Consider the following 21,114-nt stretch of genomic DNA (forward strand, 5'->3'; position numbering starts at 1 on the left):
ATGAGTAATATATAAGTAAAATATAAGTAAAATATAAGTAATATAGCTATTCCGACGGATACGGACCGGGACAGTATAAGAGAGAAGAATAGAATAGAAGACAGACAAGAAGTAACGACACCATGAAAATCGATCTACACACACACATTCTTCCTGCCAGCCTAGATACCCCCTGGATCAGATTCCAGCAGAATGGAAATAAAACAGACATCCTCGTCGACGGCGTCTTCTTCCGCGCTGTCCAGGCCAACTGCTTCGACGAGGCGGTCCGCATAGCCGAAATGGACGCCTCAGGCATCGACATGCAGGTCCTCAGCACCGTCCCGATTCTTTTTTTCTACGACCGACCAGGGGAAGACGTCTCGCTGCTCTGTCGCCAGCTCAACGAGCACATCCTCTCGCTCTGTCAGAAACATCCTACTCGTTTTCTCGGGCTGGGAACCGTGCCTCTGCAGGATATAGACGCCTGTCTCGCCGAACTGGAGTACATCAAGGCTGCAGGACTGCACGGCGTGCAGATCGGAACGACCGTCAACCAGAAGAACCTGGATGACTCGTCGCTCGCTTTATTCTGGAGCACCTGCGAGAGACTCGATCTCCCCGTCTTCATCCATCCACTGGGGTATACCCTCCCCTGCGAAAGCCATCGTTGGGGTCCCTACTGGAACGCGTGGTTGATCGGGATGCCCTGCGAGACGGGACTGGCTTTTCTCGCCTTGTTATGCTCGGACACCTTGTCGCGCCATCCGAGCCTGCGGATTGCCTTTGCGCACGGCGGAGGTGTCTTTCCTGCGTTGCTGGGGAGAATCGCGCACGGCTTCGAATGTCGCCCGGATCTGCTCTGTACGCAGACCACCGCCACGCCAGAGAGCGTCTTGCAGCAGGGGAATATCTTTGTCGACAGTCTCGTGCATGATCCGGACGCGTTGGAGTTTCTCGTCAAGAAGATAGGCAGTGCCCGGATCTGTCTGGGCAGCGATTATCCGTTCCCCCTGGGAGAAGAGACCGTCGGGGGGGTTTTACAGCATTCTTCGCTGACAGGCAGTCAGAAGGAGGAGATTGCGTCTTTGAATGTCTTAAGGTTTTTGAACGTTCATCTTCCTAACTAGTGGAGAGTGTATCTGAAATGAATTGATGGTATAAATTCGGGTGTGAGATTTTCATGAAGAAGAGAAAAAAAAAATTAATAGATATATACAAATTCGTCGTTCTCCCTGTCGGTGAGATCCAAAAACGCATTCTCTCCCACATGGGTGTCGACAACCTCCTCATCAAAGCCATGATACTCGCTCTGCATGGAGTGATCGACGAGCTTGGCAGGTTTCCCATTGCGCACGCGTCTCTTCTCCTGGAAACGATTCAAAACAAACAGGTTCGCCCACTGGATCAGAATGATGGCCGCCAGGGCGATGAAGATGCCCAGACAACCACGCAACCCCGAATGGTACGTCGGGGCATCCTTGCTGGCGAAGAGCAAGGGTCCGACAATGTTTCCCGCTGCACTGGCAGCCTGGTACAGACTCATGATGACAGACTGCTTGGTGGACCCGGCGGTGTTGCCCACGATCCAGGTGACGATCAACGGGTTCCCCCCGAACAGAAAGGCGAGCAGGTAGTAGCCCGCCAGCAGTCCGCCCTGGACGTTACTCGTGCGCGGCAGGGCGTACAGCATGGCCAGCCCGGCGACGACGGGCAGGATGAAGGCGACGAGGATGATGGCCTTGCGACGCGCCCGCTGCGCCAGATAGCTCGACAGCAGGATGACGATGATCTGCAGGGCGCCAAAGGGCATGTTCAACAGACTGGTCAGGTACTTGTCGTAACCTAGCCCGTCGAGAATCAAGGGACCGAACGTGTTGGACACGCTGGCGCCCACGTTGAGCGTCAGCGACATGCCGATCCACAGGTAGCTCTTGGGCTCCAGCGCGACCTCGACCAGATGCTGCATCTTAAACTCGCGCGAGCCGGTGCCCGTCTGGTTGGCGCGCAGCCGTTCCACTGCCTTTGGCTTCTCTTCTTCAGTGAGGAATCGTGCCGACGGGATGTCGTTGTCCAGTTTCCAGTATACGATGGGGCTGGAGACGATGGTCACCAAGCCGACGAACAGAAAGATACTAACAATAGCAAGAATCATAATTAGCAACACGCTTTATAGTACTTTTCAGTGCTTTCGAAAAAAAGAAAAGCGTCTTACATCTGCCACTCTCGTAACAAAGTCGAGTGGATATGTCCCAGTCCATAAGACAAAGCAGCAGCAACGATGGTAGCCAGCCCATTGGTGCTGTACCAGGCGGCGATACGCAACGGCTGCTCTGCACGACGGTACCACTGACTGGTGATGATGCTGAACAGGGGCAGACAGCCTGCCTCGAAAAGGCCAAGGAAGAACCGCGCAGCCAGGAGGGAGCCGAAGTTGTGGCAGGCCGCCATGCAGGCCTGCGCGATGCCCCAGCCCAGACACAGCGTCGGCATGAGAATGCGCGGGGGCACCTTGACGATCAGGAAGGACGAAAAGGGCTGCCAGGCCAGCTGGGCGATGGGCGCCATCGACCCGACCAGCGAGTACTCGTTGCCCGTCAGGCCGGTGTCGGTCTCCAGCCCGAATGTCGCGCCGTACCCGAGCACCGACTTGTCCAGGATCTGCAGGAAATACACCCAGACCAGCAGGGCGAGAATCACCCGGTCTGTCTTGTGTCGGATGCGTCGACTGTCTTCTTCTGTCAGGGGGACGCGTTCTTCTCCCAGCCGAGTGGGCTTCGGGATGTCTTCCATGCGAGAAGCCGACTCGATGTGAGAGGTTTCATGGCTGACTTTAGTTGCCATTGAACAATAACAACAAAAAAAAATAAAATATAAAAATAAGAAGGATGAAGATAAGTACGAGAAGAAGAATGATGAATGAGAAATAACTGGTAGAACGGAGTCAATGGAAATCCCTCCTTTATACCGGCCAATTCACCCCCACTCGGCATCCCCGTAAAGATGGAGTAAACCGGAGTAAACTGAAAGCCAATACGACGAGCCCAGCTCCACGCCGGCAGAAGCCGATCCCCATGGCTCAGCCTGTTTTCTCCGCATGGAGAGCGCTGAGATCATCATATGATGGCGGCGAATGGCAGCATTCTGGGAGGGTCATCTGAGCGTTGCAGCTGCTCGCGGTCATTTGCCGTCGTTCAGACGCCGTCGTGGGGGGCCCTGTCCAGGGAATTCAATAGCCGTGTCGGGTATTGAAGTCAGTGGACATGGGCACGTGATACTGATCATACACGTGAATACACGTGACCATGAACAATAAGCCCTTGGGCGGGGGTTAGGGTTTCGCATGTGCTAACCCTATCTCTTGTTTCTATCAATAGAGTATGATTAGGGCTGGCCTCTGGCTCTTGGATGCTTTCGCACGGCTGGAAGACCTCTATATCATGACTACTGGTCGGACAGATACCAAGCGTATGGCAATTGTGTCTCATAGTCGACAGAATACAATCCTTAAAAGCTGCTACAGCGATTCATGTACGTCCTAAGCATGTCCTCCTGGCTTGATCATAAGGAATCTTATTGACCATCTTACCAAAATGTATTCTATTTGTGCATGGATGCTCCTATCTACTTAACCTCTCCAGTCTCTGGGCAGTCAGCTGAAAACACTCTGGGAGGCCGGTAGAACTCCATTCCTGACCGAGGACCAGCTTGACAACTCCAGGGGCGCAGGTGAAGATGCGAGCCATTCCTACCACTTAGCAGAAGAACAAACAATGGGGATATAGAATAGAATAACGTACCATGTCCATTAAACCCTGCACATATATATTGACCCGGCAACGAATCTATGGCGCCGATAAAAGGTACCGAATCAGGCGTCATGGCAATGATCCCCGTCCAGACGTGATCGAGCCCTTCGCCGTGCATGGCTGTGTCGAGACCATACTGGGGAAAAATCTCTTGGAAACTGCGCAGCGCGTCGTCCAGGATCTCCTGGTTGAAGGTGGAATCGTCGCTGCTGAGCCGGCTGGCGATCGTTTCGGGCGACAAGGTCGGATTCACCCGCGACGCGCCGAGGATCAGTGTGCCGTCCCCCTCCTGGCGCTGGATCAGGGAGTAGAAATGATAGAGCCCGTAGCGGAGGGAGAGCGTGCTGGTCAGCTTGTTCGTGGCGGAGAACGACGGCGTCGGGATCAACGAGTGTGCCTGGGCGCGGTTTGGAAGGATATGCTTTTTGACCATGGAGAGCAGGGCTCCGGCGTGTGCGTTGGTACAGTGGATGATCTTCTCCGCTGTGATGGTACCCCGTGGGGTGTGGATATCCCATTGTTGCAGGAAGATGTTGGTATCCATCCTTTTCGATATCTCTGTTGCCGGACAGAAAGTGAAGAGTCTGACCTTCCGATCGACCACGCTCTGCAAGAGAAACTGTGTCAGCTTGGCCGGATGGATCGACGCAGCCGGCCATTCGTATGCCCCGACAGCGCCCTTGACTTTGGTCTTGGTCTCGACGATCTCGCCGTCGGTGTACTGCACGATGTGTGAGACATCGCCTCCTGCCGCGGCATAAGCGCGCAAGCTGTCCGCCGCGTTCTCTGCGAATTCCTCGCTCATACAAACATCGAACGTCGTCGTTAGGTGAAAGTCGCATGGCACATTCTGTCTCTGGACGAATTCATCGACACGCTCCAAGACCAGTCGTTCATTGGCGATGACCTTCAGCGCTTGCTCTTCCCCGTGTATTCTGGAATAAGCTGGAAAGCCTCTAAATGCATCTTTCTAATACATCGGCAAATAATTCAGCATGTCTGGTTCTTATCGGGCACTGTCTTACCTGGTCGGACATGCCCCGCGTTGCGTGACGTTGCACCGCTGGCCGCTTCACGAGCCTCAAGAATCACCACCTCATCGCCGGGAACGCCGGCTTCCAGCAGCTCAAACGCAGTCAAGGCACCAGAAAGACCCGAACCAATGATCACATACTTGGCTGTGGATGGAACAGAGTCGTCCCGGTTCGCATGCAGGGAGGGGAATCCGCGCGTCGTGCGTTGCCAGTAGCTCAACCCGGGAGTTTTATTCGGCAGATCGCTGTATGCAGACATAATCAAAACTGTATAAATTCTGAGTCTAACCAGAGAATTGGATAGGATCTTCTGATCGTGCGATGAGGTTGAGATGAAAAGGATTCCAGCTGAAGCGGGAGGGGAATCCTGCCTGAGGCTGCAAGATAAGCGATTGTCTCGATTCTTCAGGCCTCAGGCCTCTCCTCCTGCAGGATCAAAAGAATACTATAAATCCATAATGATAAACAGAACCTTAGACCCTGGTATCCATGCCCTCCATGCGCAGATCGCTGGTATCCTCGGTGGCCTCGCTACTCTTGGGGGAGGTAAGCGCTGCCTCCCGCATCACTTTGGCTCGCAGGGAGACAATCTCGTCCTGCTGCCTCTCGCCTTGGCCCCAGAGTAGAACCTTCTTTGTATACTAGTACCAACATAAGCAAAATATTTTATAGTAAAGGGTACTTGTGTCTCCTTACTCGGCGGCCGCTCTGTAGACAGAAGAATGTGATTGTATGACTATCCGTAAGAAGCCCGTAGACCGTAGTATTCTCTCTGCGCTCTTTGCGACGGGCTATGAGAACCATTCCTAAATTTAGTAGATAGAGGTCAGTAATGATGGATCTTCTCAGTCACGAGATTGACTCACTCATATAGGCAAGGAGCTGAGCCTCCCCGGAAGCCTCCCCAGACCTCTTGGCCTCTGCGACCAGGAGGTTTGAGGATTGTTTCGGGTCTCTCTCCATACCACAGGGAATAATCCGTGTAGCCGTCACTTCCTCTTTCCCAGGCTGAAGAAGGCTTTCTTCTTCAGTTTTGTTCCAAAGTGGAGACTCATCGTCAATCTGTCCTCCACCCTTCAAACGTCCACATTATAATAGCAACAATCTCGAATGCACGCCTTCATTCTGTCAGGATAGTTCGAAACAGCCGTCGTAGCAGTTAAGGGTCTTCTATCCATTGTCAATGCCGTGTAATAATAGATTTGTATTCATTATACGTACTGAGAGCCTTGGGACATGGCAGACGTGCGCATCTTCGACGAGGGAAACATTCCGCTTTACCTCATCAAGCTTGAGGCCCCTCGCTGCTAATCTCAGGGAGCTTGCCCCTACTTCCTAGACCCGAAGATCTTGCAGACTTTCCTCTGGGACCGCAACTTCTCACTGTTGACTCCTACTCGCTTCAGGCCAACGATGGCGACCTTAATCATCTTAAGAAAAGAACAGATCAATCCCTGCTACTTTGTAACGTTTCTGGATTCAAAGATGTCCTGACGGGGGTGCAGTGATGGTAGGAGGGGCTTGAGAGTGTTTTCCAAACAGGCGGAAACTTTTACAGACAAAAAGAAGTTGGGATGGCTGGAGTGTCGCCCAGTTGGGCTTAGTCGCATCAGAGGACATTCACTCTTATAAGGATTCATCCTGGAAGAAGAGGAATCGACGAAAGAATATTTGACTTGAAGATGGTCAAGAGATGTAAATATCAAGATAAACAAGGCTCAATATAAAATGGATGATGAGCTAGAATAAGCCCTGGAAGTAAGCCCTAGGTGGTTTTCACATATAGCCAGAATCGTATAATAAGTAGGTAAGAAATACCTATGTAGGTATTAGTTAATAGGGTTATATTGTAACTAAAGCAGTCATATTCAATGCCATCAAGAACTAATGCTATTGTCTTGATATTTGAGTAGCCCAACAATATTCAGTAAGTATAGACTAGACTGACTGATTTATCCTATGATAAATAGTCTTATTTACCAAGGTAGTGAAAGCAAGATTTCAGACCTAATTTAGATATAGATAACATCATTTTGATGTTTCTCGGGAGTTTCGGGATCCCTTCTTTTTTCTCTCTTCCCTCAGCGATTCTCAGAAAGAAGCTGCGTTTATTCGGAATGGAGCGAGCTGGAGACGAATGCTGCTCTGGCAGCCGCCAACACCTCATATTGGGATCATCGAGCTGCAGAATGGAAGGAGCAGTCCCTGGCTCACCGTAGCAAGAGTAAAACAGACACAGACAGGGACATATGATAATAACTTTGTGCCTCGACTCGGCGTCTTGTATCGACAACTGGAGAGTCTCGAGTCTCGTCCTGGCAAGGATATAGGCCTGCTATGGAACTGGTCTCAAGTACAACGGGGTGAGCGTGAGCACCAAGGCGAATGCGAGTCGGCAGTTTCATCCTATCTCAACTACTGAGATCCAGTCTCTCTTGTCAGTCTCTGTTCGTCAGTATGTAATAAACCCAGTCGTTGCAGTCTTCCTCATTCTTGCTTCGATACATCATGGATACAATCCCTATGTGATAGCGTGCGATCATATCCGAAACTATCATCGTCTGCTCGTCTTTGATAACTAGGCACAAGAATCAGAAGTTTGAGTTATAGAGTAATTTATACTGGCTCCCACTCTCTTGCACTGAACAGTGTATCTGTAGCAAGAAAAAACTGGTGTTGATGTTGTCGAAAAGTGTCTGCCTGAGGCTGCAAGAGATAACAGCGTGTCTCGTGACTTCCTCCTCCTTATCTCCCTATTTCCCTCCTTATCTCTCTCTCTCTCTCCCTCTCTCTCTGTCTCTCTCTACCTCTTCCTCCCTCTCTTTCTCTCTCTACTCACGACAGTTTGACCATGGTGGATCTGTGTATCTGAGAAGGAATGCCGAGTCTTTCGACTTCCCCGTGTTGATTGTCTCATCGTCATGGCGTTCTGGAGTGGACGCCGAAACCAGGAGGGAGACGGTGAGGCAGCCCTAGTGCGACGGCTGGATCTGTTTCTGCTCACCTTTGGCTGTTTATCTCAAGGTAAGTGTCTAGGCAGCTTGAAAAATTCCGTTTAATCAGTATAGCCCCAGCTGACGTGCAGTGATCAAATACCTGGATCAACAGAACATCAACAATGCCTACGTCTCGGGAATGAAGGAAGACTTGGAGCTCTATGGCGACGAACTGAACTACTTCACAACGTACTTCAATATCGCGTACGGGCTCATGCTTATCCCATCCCAAGTCATCCTGACCTATGTCCGTCCCAGTGCGTGGTTGTCTGGACTGGAGATCGTCTGGGGTCTTCTGACTGGCCTGGTTGCGACGACCAGCAACGCGAGACAGGTTTACGTTCTGCGGTTCTTCCTGGGCTTGTGTGAGAGCAGTGCCTGGCCGGGTATGATGACGTTGTTCAGTGAGTCAACCGAATCCTTACTTCTTCTCCACACTGGTCGAAATGAGCTAAACACCGGATAAAGTGTACTGGTATACCCCCACCGAGCTCGCAAAACGAATGGGATTCTACCATTCCTGCCAGGCCGTCGGCCAGATGATCTCGGGCGCTCTGGGGGCCTCCATCGTTCGACTGGACGGCGTCGCGGGACTGGCGGGCTGGCGCTGGTTATTTGTGATCAACGCCCTGATCACCATCGTCTGGGGACTCGCGGGCTTCTTCATGATCCCTGATTTGCCCAACAGGCCGAACCGTCTGGCGTCCTGGTTCCGACGGAGCCACGCCGAGCTGGCGATGGATCGGCTCGCGCGACATGGTCGCTCGGAGCCGAAGCAGATGACGTTGACCGGTATCCGGCGAACGTTTTCTGGCTGGGTCGTCTATTTCATCGCGACGCTCTACATTGCGACCGTCCTGGGGACAACGGGGTACAGCTACTTCAACTTGTTCCTGCGATCGCTCCAGAAGGAAGATGGCAGCCCGCGGTGGAGCGTGTCGCAGGTGAACTCGATCCCGATCGCCGGATCGGCCATCAACGTCGTCTTCGTCTGGATCTGGGCCATCCTATCCGATGTCCTGCAGACCCGCTGGAGACTCATCGTTATCCAAGCGTGCATCGGAATCATCCCCTGTATCGTGATGAGTATATGGACGTCTCACCCGTTGTCCATGGCCATCTCGGGTGCATACGCCTCCTACTTCATCTCGTATACCTGTCTTGGCACCGCCCCGCTCATTCTATCATGGGTATCGGATCTCCTCCCCCAAGACCCCGAAGCCCGCTCGTTGATCGTCGGGGTGTCGGTTGCGGGGTATTACGCCGTCTCGGCCTGGTCGCAGGTCTTGCTCTGGCCGGCCTCGCAGGCGCCATACTACCGGTACGGCTGGGAGAGTGCATTTCTCTTGTTGCTGTTGACCATCGCCATGACGTACCTCCTCCATCGGATCGACGTGGGATACCTCCGGAAAAGGGGGGCCCAAGAAGCAGTCAGTCGTGGAGAGACGCCCCAGGCGACCGATCCGCTGCTAGGCGATCAGAGTAAATAGCAGAGGGTGCTTTCGAGCGTGGCGTATATATTTTCTTTCTATTTTGGACGAGTCAATTAATTCTAAATGACATGCATGAACCATTTAAACGGCCGGAACGCGCGATATAGTTAAGTGGAGCCCACGTTTTTGAGTATAACCATTCTTTCTGTTCGATCACTACTTCATATTTTCGATCCCTACCTTCGATCTCGATCAAGGTTCAGATCGATCAGAGAATCGATCAATCTCGATCAGGGTTCAGATCGATCACAAAATCGAAACACGCTGATTTGCTTGGATGGGCAAAGTGAAACTCTGTCTCGATCGATTGTCTCGATGTGTCTCGATCGTTGCGTCCTGATCGGTTGATCGAGAGACCCACGGTTCAGATCGATCACACAAGAGAGTCCGAATCGATCACGGCTTACTGGTGCGTCATATTCTGGGAATGTAGGCATACGGAGTACCTCTTATATTGGAGCACACTGATAAATTCCTTGTCTCGATCTAGTCTGGTGTAACAATTGGATTGTCCAAGAGACTACACGATTCACCAATGATATAATCTGACTGTCAACTCCCTACTATGGAATATAACAAATTAACTGTCAGGTATTTATTATTATTTCACTTTTCTCAAGTAATTACCTCTTAATTTCAAAGTATTCAAGTCCCTTTACTAAATAAATCCAAGCATTCCTGATCCTGGTTGAGCCACTTATCACCACTAAAACCCGTAGGACATTAATCATCAATTAATAATATTATATATAGATAGTAACTATTAGTTTAATATACCTTTATTATATATTATCTGTTAACTTCACCTTACCAGCATTGGGCTAATCACTTTACTATAGAAGTAAATATATATAATCACCTTAAGAGTGAAGCTGTGGTGCTGGAAAGACAGGTATAAAAAGATGATATACTATTAATAATAATAAGAGATGTAGACCTATACTATTACTCAAGAGACATTTAATTAGCAAAGAAAAGGAACACTATAGAATTACTATTTATTAGATGGATTTTATTATTGTTAGAAGCTGATCAGAATTTCTATAGAACAAATAAGGAAGAAGGAATAGAAAGATGTTAGAGAGAAGAAGAAAATAAAGAGAAAGATATATATATATACATATATATATAGATGGTAAACAAATGGGAGTATGCAAGGGGCAAGATGTTTAGAGTAATACAAAAGATCGAAGGAAAGAAAGAAAGAAAGAAAGAAAGAAAGAAGGAGTGATTAGAATGTAGCTGCGTCGCTGGTGAGAAGCAAAGGATAGCACTCGGTCACCTCGTCACCGGTGACGATCCACTGGACGTCAGCACTGGCAAGGGTTTCAAGGGTGGTGGAGTAGTCGCGAGTCAGGAAGACCTTGGCGCCCAACCAATCCGCAGCATTACACCAGGAAAGCACAAAGACCTGGCCCAGCGTGTCGAGGGCAGCGTAGGCTGTGCCTGCTGAGGTCGAGAAGGGCACGAGGGTGATGAGCTGCGCGGTGAGCGGGGTGTCGGCCAGGTCGGCGATACGGAGGCGCGATACGCCATACGCATCCATGGTGTCTGGGTAGTAATGGAAACTGCGGCTGCTCGTGTCCTGGAGAATGACCGAGCCCTTGCTGAAGAACAGGGTTTCCGGCTCCGTGCCCGGATACGGGCTGAGGTACAGATTGCCGTCGTCAGCAGCGGCCAGCTGAACGGTCCCGGAGAGGTCGGGCAGCTGTGTGTAGCCGTCGGTGTCGGTGGTGGCACCCGAAGTCGGCAGCATTGGATAGCTGCCCACGGTGGCCGAGGCCATCAGCACCGAGCTGGCGGGGAAGTCGTAATTGCAGGGCCCGATCAGTGACGCTACGGCGGTCGGGTCCGCCGTGGCCGCCACAGTGCCAGTTACAGCCTCGCTCACGTACGCAAGGCTGGGCGCTGCGTAGTCGGCCGTGACCGCGGGAGCTGCGCCAGCGCCGGTGAGAGTCGGGATGGCGGTGCTGTAGAAGTCGCCAATGGCCGGTGCGGCCGTCTCAACTCCGATGGCGGGAATGGCGGTTCCACTAGCGATGACGGGGATAGCATCGACGCTGCTATCACGCTTGATGTGGCTGCGCTCCACAGGGGTGTTACCCTCATAGACACGGCGGTTGACGTCCAGCTCGCCGACATGGCGACGGACCAATGTGCCGGACCGGCCATCTCCCTCCTCAGCCACATCATCACGCTTCTTGTTGCTGTAGTCGCTACCGTCAGGTTTGACATGCACGTCGTCGATACGGATATCCCACGACTGGGTGTACTGGGCGGTAAAGGTGATACCGACGTAGACGGACTCGCTGGCGTCGTTGTTGAAGGAGGGTATGGTAAAGTCGTATGGCCCGTAGGTGTTCATCTGCTGTGTGCCTGTCTCAGCAGCGATGTACAAGTTGGGGTACACGCTAACGTCGAGCTCGGCATTGGTGTCGCTCCAAACGGTGATGCTGGTCAGCTCGCAAACGCCAGTGCCGCAGTCAACCACCCGCGCCGTAAAGGTCACATCGTATTGGGCGTCACTGAAGGGAAAAAGAGAATGTCAGCCGGGCCATGTTGCTACGAGGGGGTTTGAGAAAAAATAATAATAATAATAAAACTTACGTGCAAGCGGTAACTTGCTGGAGGACTGTTCCAGTATAAGTTTGGGTATCATCCATGTCGGAGGCGTAGAAGCGCCTGTTCTGTCAGCAGGGAACCTATTTTATTTTCAAAAAATGGGAGGGGATCTTACATGGAGTACGGCGCCGAGCTGGTGTAATCATCCTCCTCGACGTACATGTAGGTGCCAGAGGACTGGGTGTTACGCCACGGCAGAACTTCCGAGTCGGTGATGGTGTCGAAACCGTTATTGGTGATCAGATCGTTGACGAGGGTACAGCCGGCGAGGGTCTCGTCGTCTGCAGTTGGCTCTTGAGACTCCGAGACCCAGGACTGACCGTTGTCGCCGATGCAACCAGACAGGAAGGCGGGTCCTTCCCAGGTGCCAATATCGTATTCGTGGTCCTCGTCAAGCAGCTCGAACATGAGCTCGTTAATAAAGTTGACATACCAGTAGATCCCGTCACAGCCGTCGGTATCGACGGTGACGCCCGAGGTGTCAACGTCGACAGTGTAGATGGCGACCAGCTCCAGGGCTGGGCGGTCAACAAGGGCAATCTCCTTCGTCCACTCGCCATCGAGGATGTCAATTTCGATACCGAAGCCGACGGGGATACCGACAGACGCCGTGGCGTTCAGCTGGCCCGAGGCGTTGAAGACGGGGGTGACCTGCGGGGCAAAACCATGGCCAGTAGTGTCAAGGATGTCATAGACGTCCAAATGGGCGCCCATGTTGGACCATTCGAGGATGGCACCCGCCAGAACCTGACCCAGGGCGTCGATCTCCACGGTGGCATCGACGTCGAGAGTGATGGCCGGGCCCACATCGATGATCTCCGGGATGTCGAAGCCGTCGATGGGGATGGTCAACAGGCGCACCGAGGCGATATCGTCCTCGTACTCGGCGTAAGCATTGAGACCGAGCTGGATGCTGGCCTTCAGGCTACCCGCAAGGTCGAGCGACATCTCGGTGAAGCCCACCAGCAGGGTGTAGGTGACGGAACCCGTGACGGTGAAGGAGCCGGTGACATAGCAGTCGACACAGTACAGCTGGACGCCAGGATTGGGCATCTGGGTGACGCCATCGATGTCAAAGACGATAAGCTCATCGGCACCTGTCAACTTGGCCAGAGTTTCGGCGTTGATGCCGTAGTTGACATCACTCTCGCCATCTTCGAATGACCAGATCTGGTAGGCGTCACCCCAAGGGGAGTCATCCAGCATGGCACTGGGGGCGGACATGTCCACCGGAATAGTGAAGGAGACCGAGGGACTCCAGCTGGGGAGAATGGCCTCGGCAGCCTCCTTGATCGCCTCGACAGCCTCCTCGGCGGCCTCGGAGAGCACCTCGACGACCTCAACCACGGTTTCGACGACATCCACGACGGCGTCCACCACAGGCTCGACAATGTTGTCATCAACCCAATCACAGACATCGCTAAACCAGCCACGTTTCCGCAGAGTGGTACCGGTGGCAGCCTCATAGGCCTCCACGGTCAGACCAGAGACCCCGGGCGCGAAGGCAGCGAGAGCGGCGTCCAGATTGGAGTCATCGCCGATGTAAGTCAAATAGTCGTCCATGGCCGCGTCAAATCCCGTGCCACAACCCAGCGACTTGATCAACTGAGGCAGATTGGAGGGGATTGTCGCGGGCAGCGCGCCACACGTCGTGGCACGCTTCACAGCGGCCGCAGAGGCGGACGCGGACGTGGACGCTGCTGAGGCCGTCGAGGAAGTGGTATTGGAACTGGAGGTGTAGTTCCCCCACGAGAGATTGTAGACATTGACCGCGTCACGAACCGACGACTGGCTACCGGTCGCAATGGCAGTGAGGTTTTTCGACGTGAAGCTGATCGAAGTCGCATTGAAATACCCGTACTGACCCTCGTGAAGCGGGTGGCACCCCGACTGCGAACTGACCAGAATCAGCTCGTCATCGCGCGTCCAGTTCGACTGCGCCCGATCAAACGCCTTCTGACCCGTGAAAGTCACCATCATGTGGTTTGTATAGCACGACACGTTTGCGATGGCCGCTGAATGGTCCAGAATCACCGTGTGGTGGTGGAACTCGGCCTCCAGGTGGGCGGCAAGCTGCGTTCCTTCGCCTACAAAACAACGTCAGCACTCCCCCCCTCCCCCCCTCTCTCTCTCTCTAACGTACTCAGCTTTCCATTCTTCACGTAGAACAGCGACGCCGACCCGTTCGACTCCAGCCGAGCCAGGTCCGTCGTGTCCATCTCAGGATGCACCGCGGCCTTCAGCCGTGACTTCGAGGCCAGCGCCAGGGCCGGCACGAGCCCTGCCACGATGCCCGCACCCAGACGCATCTTTCCTGATGAGCAGCGGGTGGTGGTAGCGAGGAGAGATGATTCTTGCTGCTGTTTTGTGCTGGTGAAAAGCCGGTCGGAAGAAAGAAAGCGCCTTCCGCGTGCCTTATATCCCCCGCTGCCCTCACGTGCTGGCTCCTGTTCGCTTTGGGCCTGGGCATTGCTGGAGAGGAGAATTTCCGACTCTCGCTCTGCAACACTCGAGGCTACGACAAGCGACAGGCGGTTCGGGGGTGAACACAAGGTTCGATAGCTTTTCCGGCGGATCTGTGGCGTCCGTATCGAATTTAAAAGGCCAAGAAAAGGGTCTCCGCTGGGTTTGCTTGCGGGTTTGGGGGCTGCTATTGTAGCCGAGGCGAGAGACTGGGCCTCTTCGCTTCAGGGACTGGGAAGAGGAGGCAGAGGGGCAACGCTATATAAGGCGACCAGTACGACGGTGGAGGGGCATTGCTGAGCTACGGGAGCATCCCTTTACCTGCTATATCACTTTGGCTATCAGGCTGCTAATTGATTTCTCCTTCTGTCAAGTCTTTTCGCCATGCGTTTCCTGACCCCCCTCGCCCTGGCCGGCACGGCGTACGCCGCGACGGCGACGACCGAGATTTTCTGCTCGACGGCGTATGCGTCGACCTCGGTGGCCAGCCCCAAGTCTACCGGCTGGGGGTTGACGACGGCGAGCGAGCTGATCCTGCATCTGACTGAGACGCCGACGGTGACGCTGACGCCGGCGCCGGTGACCAGCACGGTGACCACGACGTCGACCGAGGTGGATGTGGTTGATACGCAGACCACCGACGTGTACACAACCTCGCACACGGCGACGGTGACGGAGACGGCCACCGAGATTGATTCGTTCACGCAGACGGTGACGACGTCGACAACGGTGACCATCTCATCGACGACGACCATCGCCACGCCTGCGGGATTCACCGCGATTGCCAGCGAGCTGGGCTACCACGCGAAGCGGGAGCTGGCTGATCGCGCGGCCACGAGCACTGCCAATGCGCCTGCTGTCGGCACCGTGACGGCCAGCTCGACCCATTATCCCTCGGCCATTGTCTGCGAGACCCTTGTCACCGACTATGTCACTCTTAGCCTCACCACCACCCTGTCCAGCTCCGTCACTACCACCGTCGCCCCCATCACCGCCTGGACCACCGTCAGTGAGACCGCCACTGTCACCAGCACCTCCACCCTTGCGGATGCCACTGTAAGTCCCCTTTCCCCTTGTTAGGTTTCCCCCTTTCTTGAAACTAACAAGGCAGACTATCGTGACTGTCCCCGTCACCGTCTCCACGACGGTGACCTCGACGTCCAGCACAACCACCACCACGACCAGCACTGTGACCGTGGACGCCCCCTCGGCGACCTTCTACGCCCAGTGTGACACCGACAACCGCATTGACAGCTATCTGGGCCAGGAGATCGGTTACATCTCCTTCAACAGCGCCTTCACCATGCTGTCGGCCGTCACCACGGACACCACGGGCTACAGCTGCTGCGTGATCTGTGCCAACACGGACGACTGTACCGGCTGGGCTCAGAGCCCCGCGGGATACTGCTACTACCTGAAATCCGACGGCCGGTGCGATGGTACCAACTCCTTCGGCGATGTCTTCCACTACTACACCACCGGCGGGCCCACCTACACTATCGGCAACGGAGCCTGTGGTTTCCTGGACGCCAAGGCTGGGTATTAGCCAAGTGTGTAGGGGGGGAAGCTTTTTTCTTTGGTTGCCTTATTTTTTTTACTTTTTTTATTTTTCTCGAGGACCCTCTCCAGCTGTCATCATCCGGCGTCTCCGCCACGACAGCCGCTTGTTGTTTGTCCTCTCACTTCTCCGGTCCCTGCCAAGCATGCCTGCCCCCGGTGCCAAGGACTTGGTACCACGTTCTCAGCAACGGGCAAATACTGCCGAGCAGGGTGTCTGAGCGTGTCCGAGCGTGTCCGCAGGGACAGCTTTATTTAGTATCTTGTGGACTGTTAGAGTTTACTTTAATCATAGTTGCTGTATCCTGTGTGTCCGATTGGAGTAGCCCCTCGGAGATGCCCTTTTGAACCAGTTGTGATGAATTACTATTCATGTATAGTTGATTATACTTTTTGTGCCTTGGATGTTTACCTAGGTACCCTCTATAGTAGATAATAATCAGTATAGTACGGAGTATAGTCACCATGACTGTCAATTAGATACGTTGATAATCAACCCTATATTTTCTTCTTATATATATTCTATTGATATTCTTATCGAACCTTATTCATATTCTTAATAGATATACCTGATATTGTTCTCTCAATATTTATCTATTCCATAGCTGAACACTCTACCTATACTTACTACTGACTGTTGATTGAGCTCCACCGTTCAGGGTCTGCCCCACGCACTAATCCAAATAAGCTTGGTCAATAAGACTACTAAACAGTGGCTAAAAGGAACTAAATACTAACTAATTACTCGTAAAAGCCTGCCTAAAACCAGCCAATTCCAGCCAAAGGGATCAAGTTCTTCAGGGACTGGACCCTGGGCCCCACCGATTCTACCAGGCACAGGGAATTTGACGCGAGCGTTCTCTGGCCAGGATGCACTCTACCACGGCGTGGTCAGACACTCTAATACGAGAGTCCACTGCAGAGAGTGCGTAGCCCACTACAGAGCGAGTTCCTAGCCCACCGTAGAGAGAATGCCCAGACAATAATCTCCCCTCGCGAGAGATGAGTCCCCTCTTGGCTCTGGCGAGGCATCTTTCGCTCCTTGGCTCTGGTGAGAGCAGGTATCTTTGGCCGACGAGAGCTCTGTACACCTAACTGGCGGCCTCCCTCCGTGCTGGACTTGCTGAAAGTAGAGTCACTTGTCCCGACGACCAGCCCATGGCAGGCCCCCGACGAGACTATTGAACGTAGATATCCACTGCCTGCGGTGGTGGCTCGGGTCGGCCACCCCGGTCGTCGTTCCTCGGTTCGTACATGGTAGGAGAGGAGGACTCCTAAATACCAAGGAGAGCTTGGTTAGCCAAGACTCTTCTCCCTGGGAGTCCACGGGCAATACTTACCTATATAAGTGCCCCCGAGGCAGCAAAGGCTGTTGGCGAGACAGTGGGCCATCAACTTCCTGTCTGTCTGAGCCGGTTGTGCTCGATCCATTCGTTCTTCCCAGGGCTCGCTCTCTGCCCGGACACTCCCTTCACACTCTTTTGTTTCCTTCTTTTCTTCTCTGATCTTCTCTTCTCTTCTCTTGATCTCTCGATCATGTTCCCTCGTTCTTGGGTCGCCTTCCTCGCGGTGGCGGGCCCTGTGCTCGTCAGCAGCGTAACTCTCCCCACCACGACTGAAGATGCGGACGGCAATATCATCATGTGAGTCATCATGTGATACCCCAGCCCTCGATTTCTAGCCCTACATCCCTATTGGGAAGTCACCACCCCCCAGCTCACGTGCTGAACTGATCTCCTCCTCCTCCTCCTCTTTTTCTCCTCCAGGAACATCCCCGGCTCTTTTATGCAGGCCAGTTCGTTGTCTCAGAGCATCAGCCCCGTCACCGCCGGCGTCCCCTACATCTACACGGTCGAGTGGAACGTGGCCACCACCGGCAGCTCGCTCGTGAGCTGCACGCTGGAAGTCGACGACCAGGACTCAAACAGTGTCCTGATTACCGGCTCGCTCGACTCGACCTCCAACGGTGCCTGGACCGTTCTCACCGGCCAGCTCACCCCGTCTACCACGTCTGTCGACTTTGCCTACTTCCTCACCTGTTCCAGCGATGATATCAGCGACGCCACGGCCCAGATCATGGGTGCCAAACTCACCCCAGTCGTCGCCGCGAGCAGCAGCAGTGCCCTGATCGCCTCCAGCACCCCTGTCGGTGGTGCTTCTTCCTCGGGCGCTGCCTCTTCCGTGGCCTCGTCGTCCGTCGCTGCTCCTGCTGGAGGTGCCTCTTCCTCTGCCGTCGAGGCCTCCCCCTCTTCTTCGGCTGCTGCTTCTTCCACCTATACCAGACGTCCCATTGGCTCACCTGCCAGTCTGGCTCCCTCCCGTACACCCCTTCCCTCCTCCGCTGCCTCATCTTCTGCTGCCTTCTCTTCCTCGGTTGCCTCTGTCTCCTCTCGGCCGGCTGCTTCCTCCTCGAGCATCCCCAACGGTGGTGTCTCGTCGGCTTCCGTCGTCGCCAGCTCCCAGCCCGTGAAAGCGTCCTCCAGCGTCCCCCCCGTCAGCAGCAGTGGTGCTTCGTCTTCCACCCCGGCGAACCCTCAGACAATTTCTTCTTCCTCCTCTGCCGCTCAGGCGTCTAGCTCTGGCGGCGCTGCTTCTCGTCCTTCGACTTCTGCTGCTGCTTCTAGCGGTCCTCCTGGTGCTCAGTCGTCTGGAAATGCCCAGACTGCTGCTTCTTCTGGTGCCCCTGGTGCTCAGTCGACTGGAAACGCTCAAACTGCTGCTTCGTCTGCCCAGACCTCTTCTACCGGCGGAGCTGGCGGTTCTGGTTCTCAGCCAACCGGTAACACCAACACTGCTACTTCTGCTCAGACCTCTGCTACCGGCAGTGCTGCTGGTGCTGGCGGTCCTACTGTTACCCGCCATACTGGCATCCCTCACAACACCATCCCTGCATCTGCCCAGCGTTCTCCTACCGGCAAAGGCGGTCCCCACGGTGGTGCCTCGTCTACCTTCCCCAAAGGTGGAGGTGCTGGTGCCGGCGGCCATACCAATACCCGTGCTGGTGCCAGTGCCGGTGCAGGTGGCCATACTGGTACTCGTACTGGTGCCGGTGCCGGTGGTGCCGGTGGTGCCACTACCACTGTCTCTCAGCAACAGCAGATGACTACTTCCACCATCCTGAGCACCCGTACCGCCACCATCACCGCCTGCCCCGAGACCGTCACCGACTGTCCCGCCTCGGCCAAGAGCACCTACCTGACCACCGAGACCCTGGTTGTATCCACCACCGTCTGCCCCGTCACTGCCGCCGAGTCCGCATCTGCCGTTCCGACCACCATGGTCACCGCTGCCCCGGGTCCGGAGAGCACCACTTCTACCATCCTTACCACCCGCACCTCGACTATCACCGCTTGCCCCGCTTGGGTCACGGATTGCCCGGCTAGTGCCAAGACCACCTACCTTACTACTGAGACGCTCGTGGTCTCCACCACTGTCTGCCCGGTCACTGCTACTGAGACTGCATCGGCCACCGGTTCTTCTGGCTCCTCTGGTTCCTCTGGTTCCTCTGGTTCCGGCTCGGATTCTAGCTCTGGTTCCGGTTCTTCTGGCTCTGGCTCTGGCTCTGGCTCTGGCTCTGGCTCTAGCTCTAGCTCGGGCTCCAGCTCCAGCTCCAGTTCCTCTGGCTCCTCTGGCTCCAGCTCCGGCTCCAGCTCCGGCTCCAGCTCTGGCTCCAGCTCCGGCTCCAGCTCTGGCTCCAGCTCCGGCTCCAGCTCCGGCTTCAGCTCCGGCTTCAGCTCCGGTTCTAGCTCTGGTTCCAACTCCAGCTCCAGCTCCAGCTCCAGCTCCAGCTCTGGCTCTGTTTCTGGCTCCGAGTCTAGCTCTGGCTCTGGTTCTAGCTCTGGTTCCAACCCTAGCTCTAGCTCCGGTTCCAGCTCCGGCTCTGTGTCTGGCTCTAGCTCTTCCAACTCTGGCTCATCTGGCTCTGGCTCATCTGGCTCTAGCTCATCTGGCTCTGGCTCTTCTGACTCCTCTGGCGTCTCTGCAGAGAGCGGTGCTGGCGCTGCCCAGGCCTCCACCTTTACCACCAGGGTCGGCGGCTACACGCCCACTGGCTCGGCAAGTGGCGTGTTCGCTTCGAGCAGTGCCAAGGCCAGCAGCAGCGCGTACACCAATGCCACGAGCTCTTCTCCCGCCTCACCGGTGTACACCGGCGCTGCCGCCCGGTTACAGGCTGTGGCCGGCGTGTTTGCCTCGGTGGCTGCTATTGTCTCCGCCATGATCTACCTGATCTAAGAGAGTGCTTACCCGGGATCCCAGAAGTTGTCTATGAGAATGCATTTTTCTTTTTCCACCAATATCTACCTTTAATCGTTCCTTTTCAAGATGGGCCTCATGGCAAGGACTTTCTGTAGATGAATTTCTAGCCTTGTATATAGTATTGCACTAATACAAACCTTCAACATTCCTGTATACTCCACATACTTGTGGGCTAGTAGATAATATAGATATTGTGATACACCATTCCTCCCAGCCAGAAATTGAGCCTTCAAGAATAATCCCATGTCCATTATAATTCTTCTGACCAGTAGTAGAACTATTGATGTTGCTATACTCGGCAATCGGACCATTCGACATCCGAGTCTTTTCCCTTCTTTCTCTCTCTCCTCTTCTCTCTCGTCCCTCCTTCTCTTCTCACTCTCTTCGCTGCTTCGATCCTTCTGACATGCTTCCTTCGGGATGGTTATAGTGTATTTTGAGCTTGACGATACATTTTCTAGATAAACCAGAGCCGATTTCCACCAAGCAGAAGACCGAGGCACCGCTCCAGCGACTGTCGGCCAGCGTCAAATGTAGCCCAAAGAACGATGAAACGGCCATCAAATGACCATATATTAAGGGCCAGGAGTCCAGGAAGGCTTGTTGACATGTCTTCAGTCAGAAATTAGCCGGTGACGAGGAGTTGTTTCAGCTTCTGGTGGTCCACTGCGATCTCAGGCATACGGAGTACTTTTACGAAAATCACTACAAAATGGCAGACAAAGAGAAGAAGAAAGGATGTTAAGTACATTTCTGATTATTCTTTCATCATGCGTTTATTATTATGCTGTACAATAGTTGTGTAGTTGCTAATAATTGGTAGGATTGTGGATAATTGCTGCTATTCATTACTACTACATGGATGGACCTGTATTCTCTAGACCCTGAGGGTCTGAGTTTAATT

The 21,114-nt window shown here is 53.9% G+C and overlaps 8 protein-coding genes across 8 annotated transcripts; 4 read left to right on the top strand and 4 right to left on the bottom strand.

Moving 5' to 3' along the window:
* Positions 1-45: 45 nt before the first annotated feature.
* Positions 46-1,247, top strand: ASPZODRAFT_677336 (hypothetical protein). Its single transcript, XM_022729489.1, has one exon. It carries the CDS (start codon positions 123-125, stop codon positions 1,107-1,109), a length of 987 nt encoding a protein of 328 aa, XP_022579615.1. The 5' UTR covers positions 46-122; the 3' UTR covers positions 1,110-1,247.
* On the bottom strand, positions 1,184-2,772 carry ASPZODRAFT_70509 (hypothetical protein; the record flags this gene model as incomplete). The annotated part of the gene is made up of 2 exons (XM_022729676.1): positions 1,184-2,114; positions 2,195-2,772. The coding sequence occupies 2 exons, from the start codon at positions 2,770-2,772 to the stop codon at positions 1,184-1,186; spliced, it is 1,509 nt and encodes a 502-aa protein (XP_022579616.1).
* Positions 2,773-3,367: 595 nt separating this feature from the next.
* On the bottom strand, positions 3,368-6,252 carry ASPZODRAFT_168187 (hypothetical protein; the record flags this gene model as incomplete). The annotated part of the gene is made up of 7 exons (XM_022726854.1): positions 3,368-4,754; positions 4,814-5,189; positions 5,302-5,463; positions 5,519-5,628; positions 5,689-5,896; positions 6,044-6,126; positions 6,207-6,252. 7 exons carry the CDS (start codon positions 6,250-6,252, stop codon positions 3,604-3,606), a joined length of 2,136 nt encoding a protein of 711 aa, XP_022579617.1. The 3' UTR covers positions 3,368-3,603.
* Positions 6,253-7,743: 1,491 nt separating this feature from the next.
* On the top strand, positions 7,744-9,308 carry ASPZODRAFT_70368 (hypothetical protein; the record flags this gene model as incomplete). The annotated part of the gene is made up of 3 exons (XM_022729666.1): positions 7,744-7,846; positions 7,908-8,222; positions 8,287-9,308. The coding sequence occupies 3 exons, from the start codon at positions 7,744-7,746 to the stop codon at positions 9,306-9,308; spliced, it is 1,440 nt and encodes a 479-aa protein (XP_022579618.1).
* Positions 9,309-10,542: 1,234 nt separating this feature from the next.
* Positions 10,543-14,242, bottom strand: ASPZODRAFT_144413 (hypothetical protein; the record flags this gene model as incomplete). Its single annotated transcript, XM_022725002.1, has 4 exons — positions 10,543-11,836; positions 11,919-11,993; positions 12,049-14,020; positions 14,077-14,242. 4 exons carry the CDS (start codon positions 14,240-14,242, stop codon positions 10,543-10,545), a joined length of 3,507 nt encoding a protein of 1,168 aa, XP_022579619.1.
* Positions 14,243-14,780: 538 nt separating this feature from the next.
* Positions 14,781-15,942, top strand: ASPZODRAFT_18021 (hypothetical protein; the record flags this gene model as incomplete). Its single annotated transcript, XM_022727132.1, has 2 exons — positions 14,781-15,452; positions 15,508-15,942. The coding sequence occupies 2 exons, from the start codon at positions 14,781-14,783 to the stop codon at positions 15,940-15,942; spliced, it is 1,107 nt and encodes a 368-aa protein (XP_022579620.1).
* Positions 15,943-16,533: 591 nt separating this feature from the next.
* On the bottom strand, positions 16,534-17,394 carry ASPZODRAFT_134535 (hypothetical protein). The gene is made up of 2 exons (XM_022723555.1): positions 17,294-17,394; positions 16,534-17,227 (listed from the first exon to the last, which is right to left on the bottom strand). Exons 1-2 carry the CDS (start codon positions 17,343-17,345, stop codon positions 16,854-16,856), a joined length of 426 nt encoding a protein of 141 aa, XP_022579621.1. The 5' UTR covers positions 17,346-17,394; the 3' UTR covers positions 16,534-16,853.
* A 95-nt stretch (positions 17,395-17,489) lies between these two features.
* ASPZODRAFT_18022 (hypothetical protein) lies at positions 17,490-20,186 on the top strand (the record flags this gene model as incomplete). Its single annotated transcript, XM_022727133.1, has 2 exons — positions 17,490-17,596; positions 17,720-20,186. 2 exons carry the CDS (start codon positions 17,490-17,492, stop codon positions 20,184-20,186), a joined length of 2,574 nt encoding a protein of 857 aa, XP_022579622.1.
* Between the last annotated feature and the right edge of the window lie 928 nt (positions 20,187-21,114).

The sequence above is a fragment of the Penicilliopsis zonata genome (assembly GCF_001890105.1).
Source record: "Penicilliopsis zonata CBS 506.65 unplaced genomic scaffold ASPZOscaffold_12, whole genome shotgun sequence".
In the NCBI taxonomy this organism is placed as follows: Eukaryota; Fungi; Ascomycota; class Eurotiomycetes; order Eurotiales; family Aspergillaceae; genus Penicilliopsis; species Penicilliopsis zonata.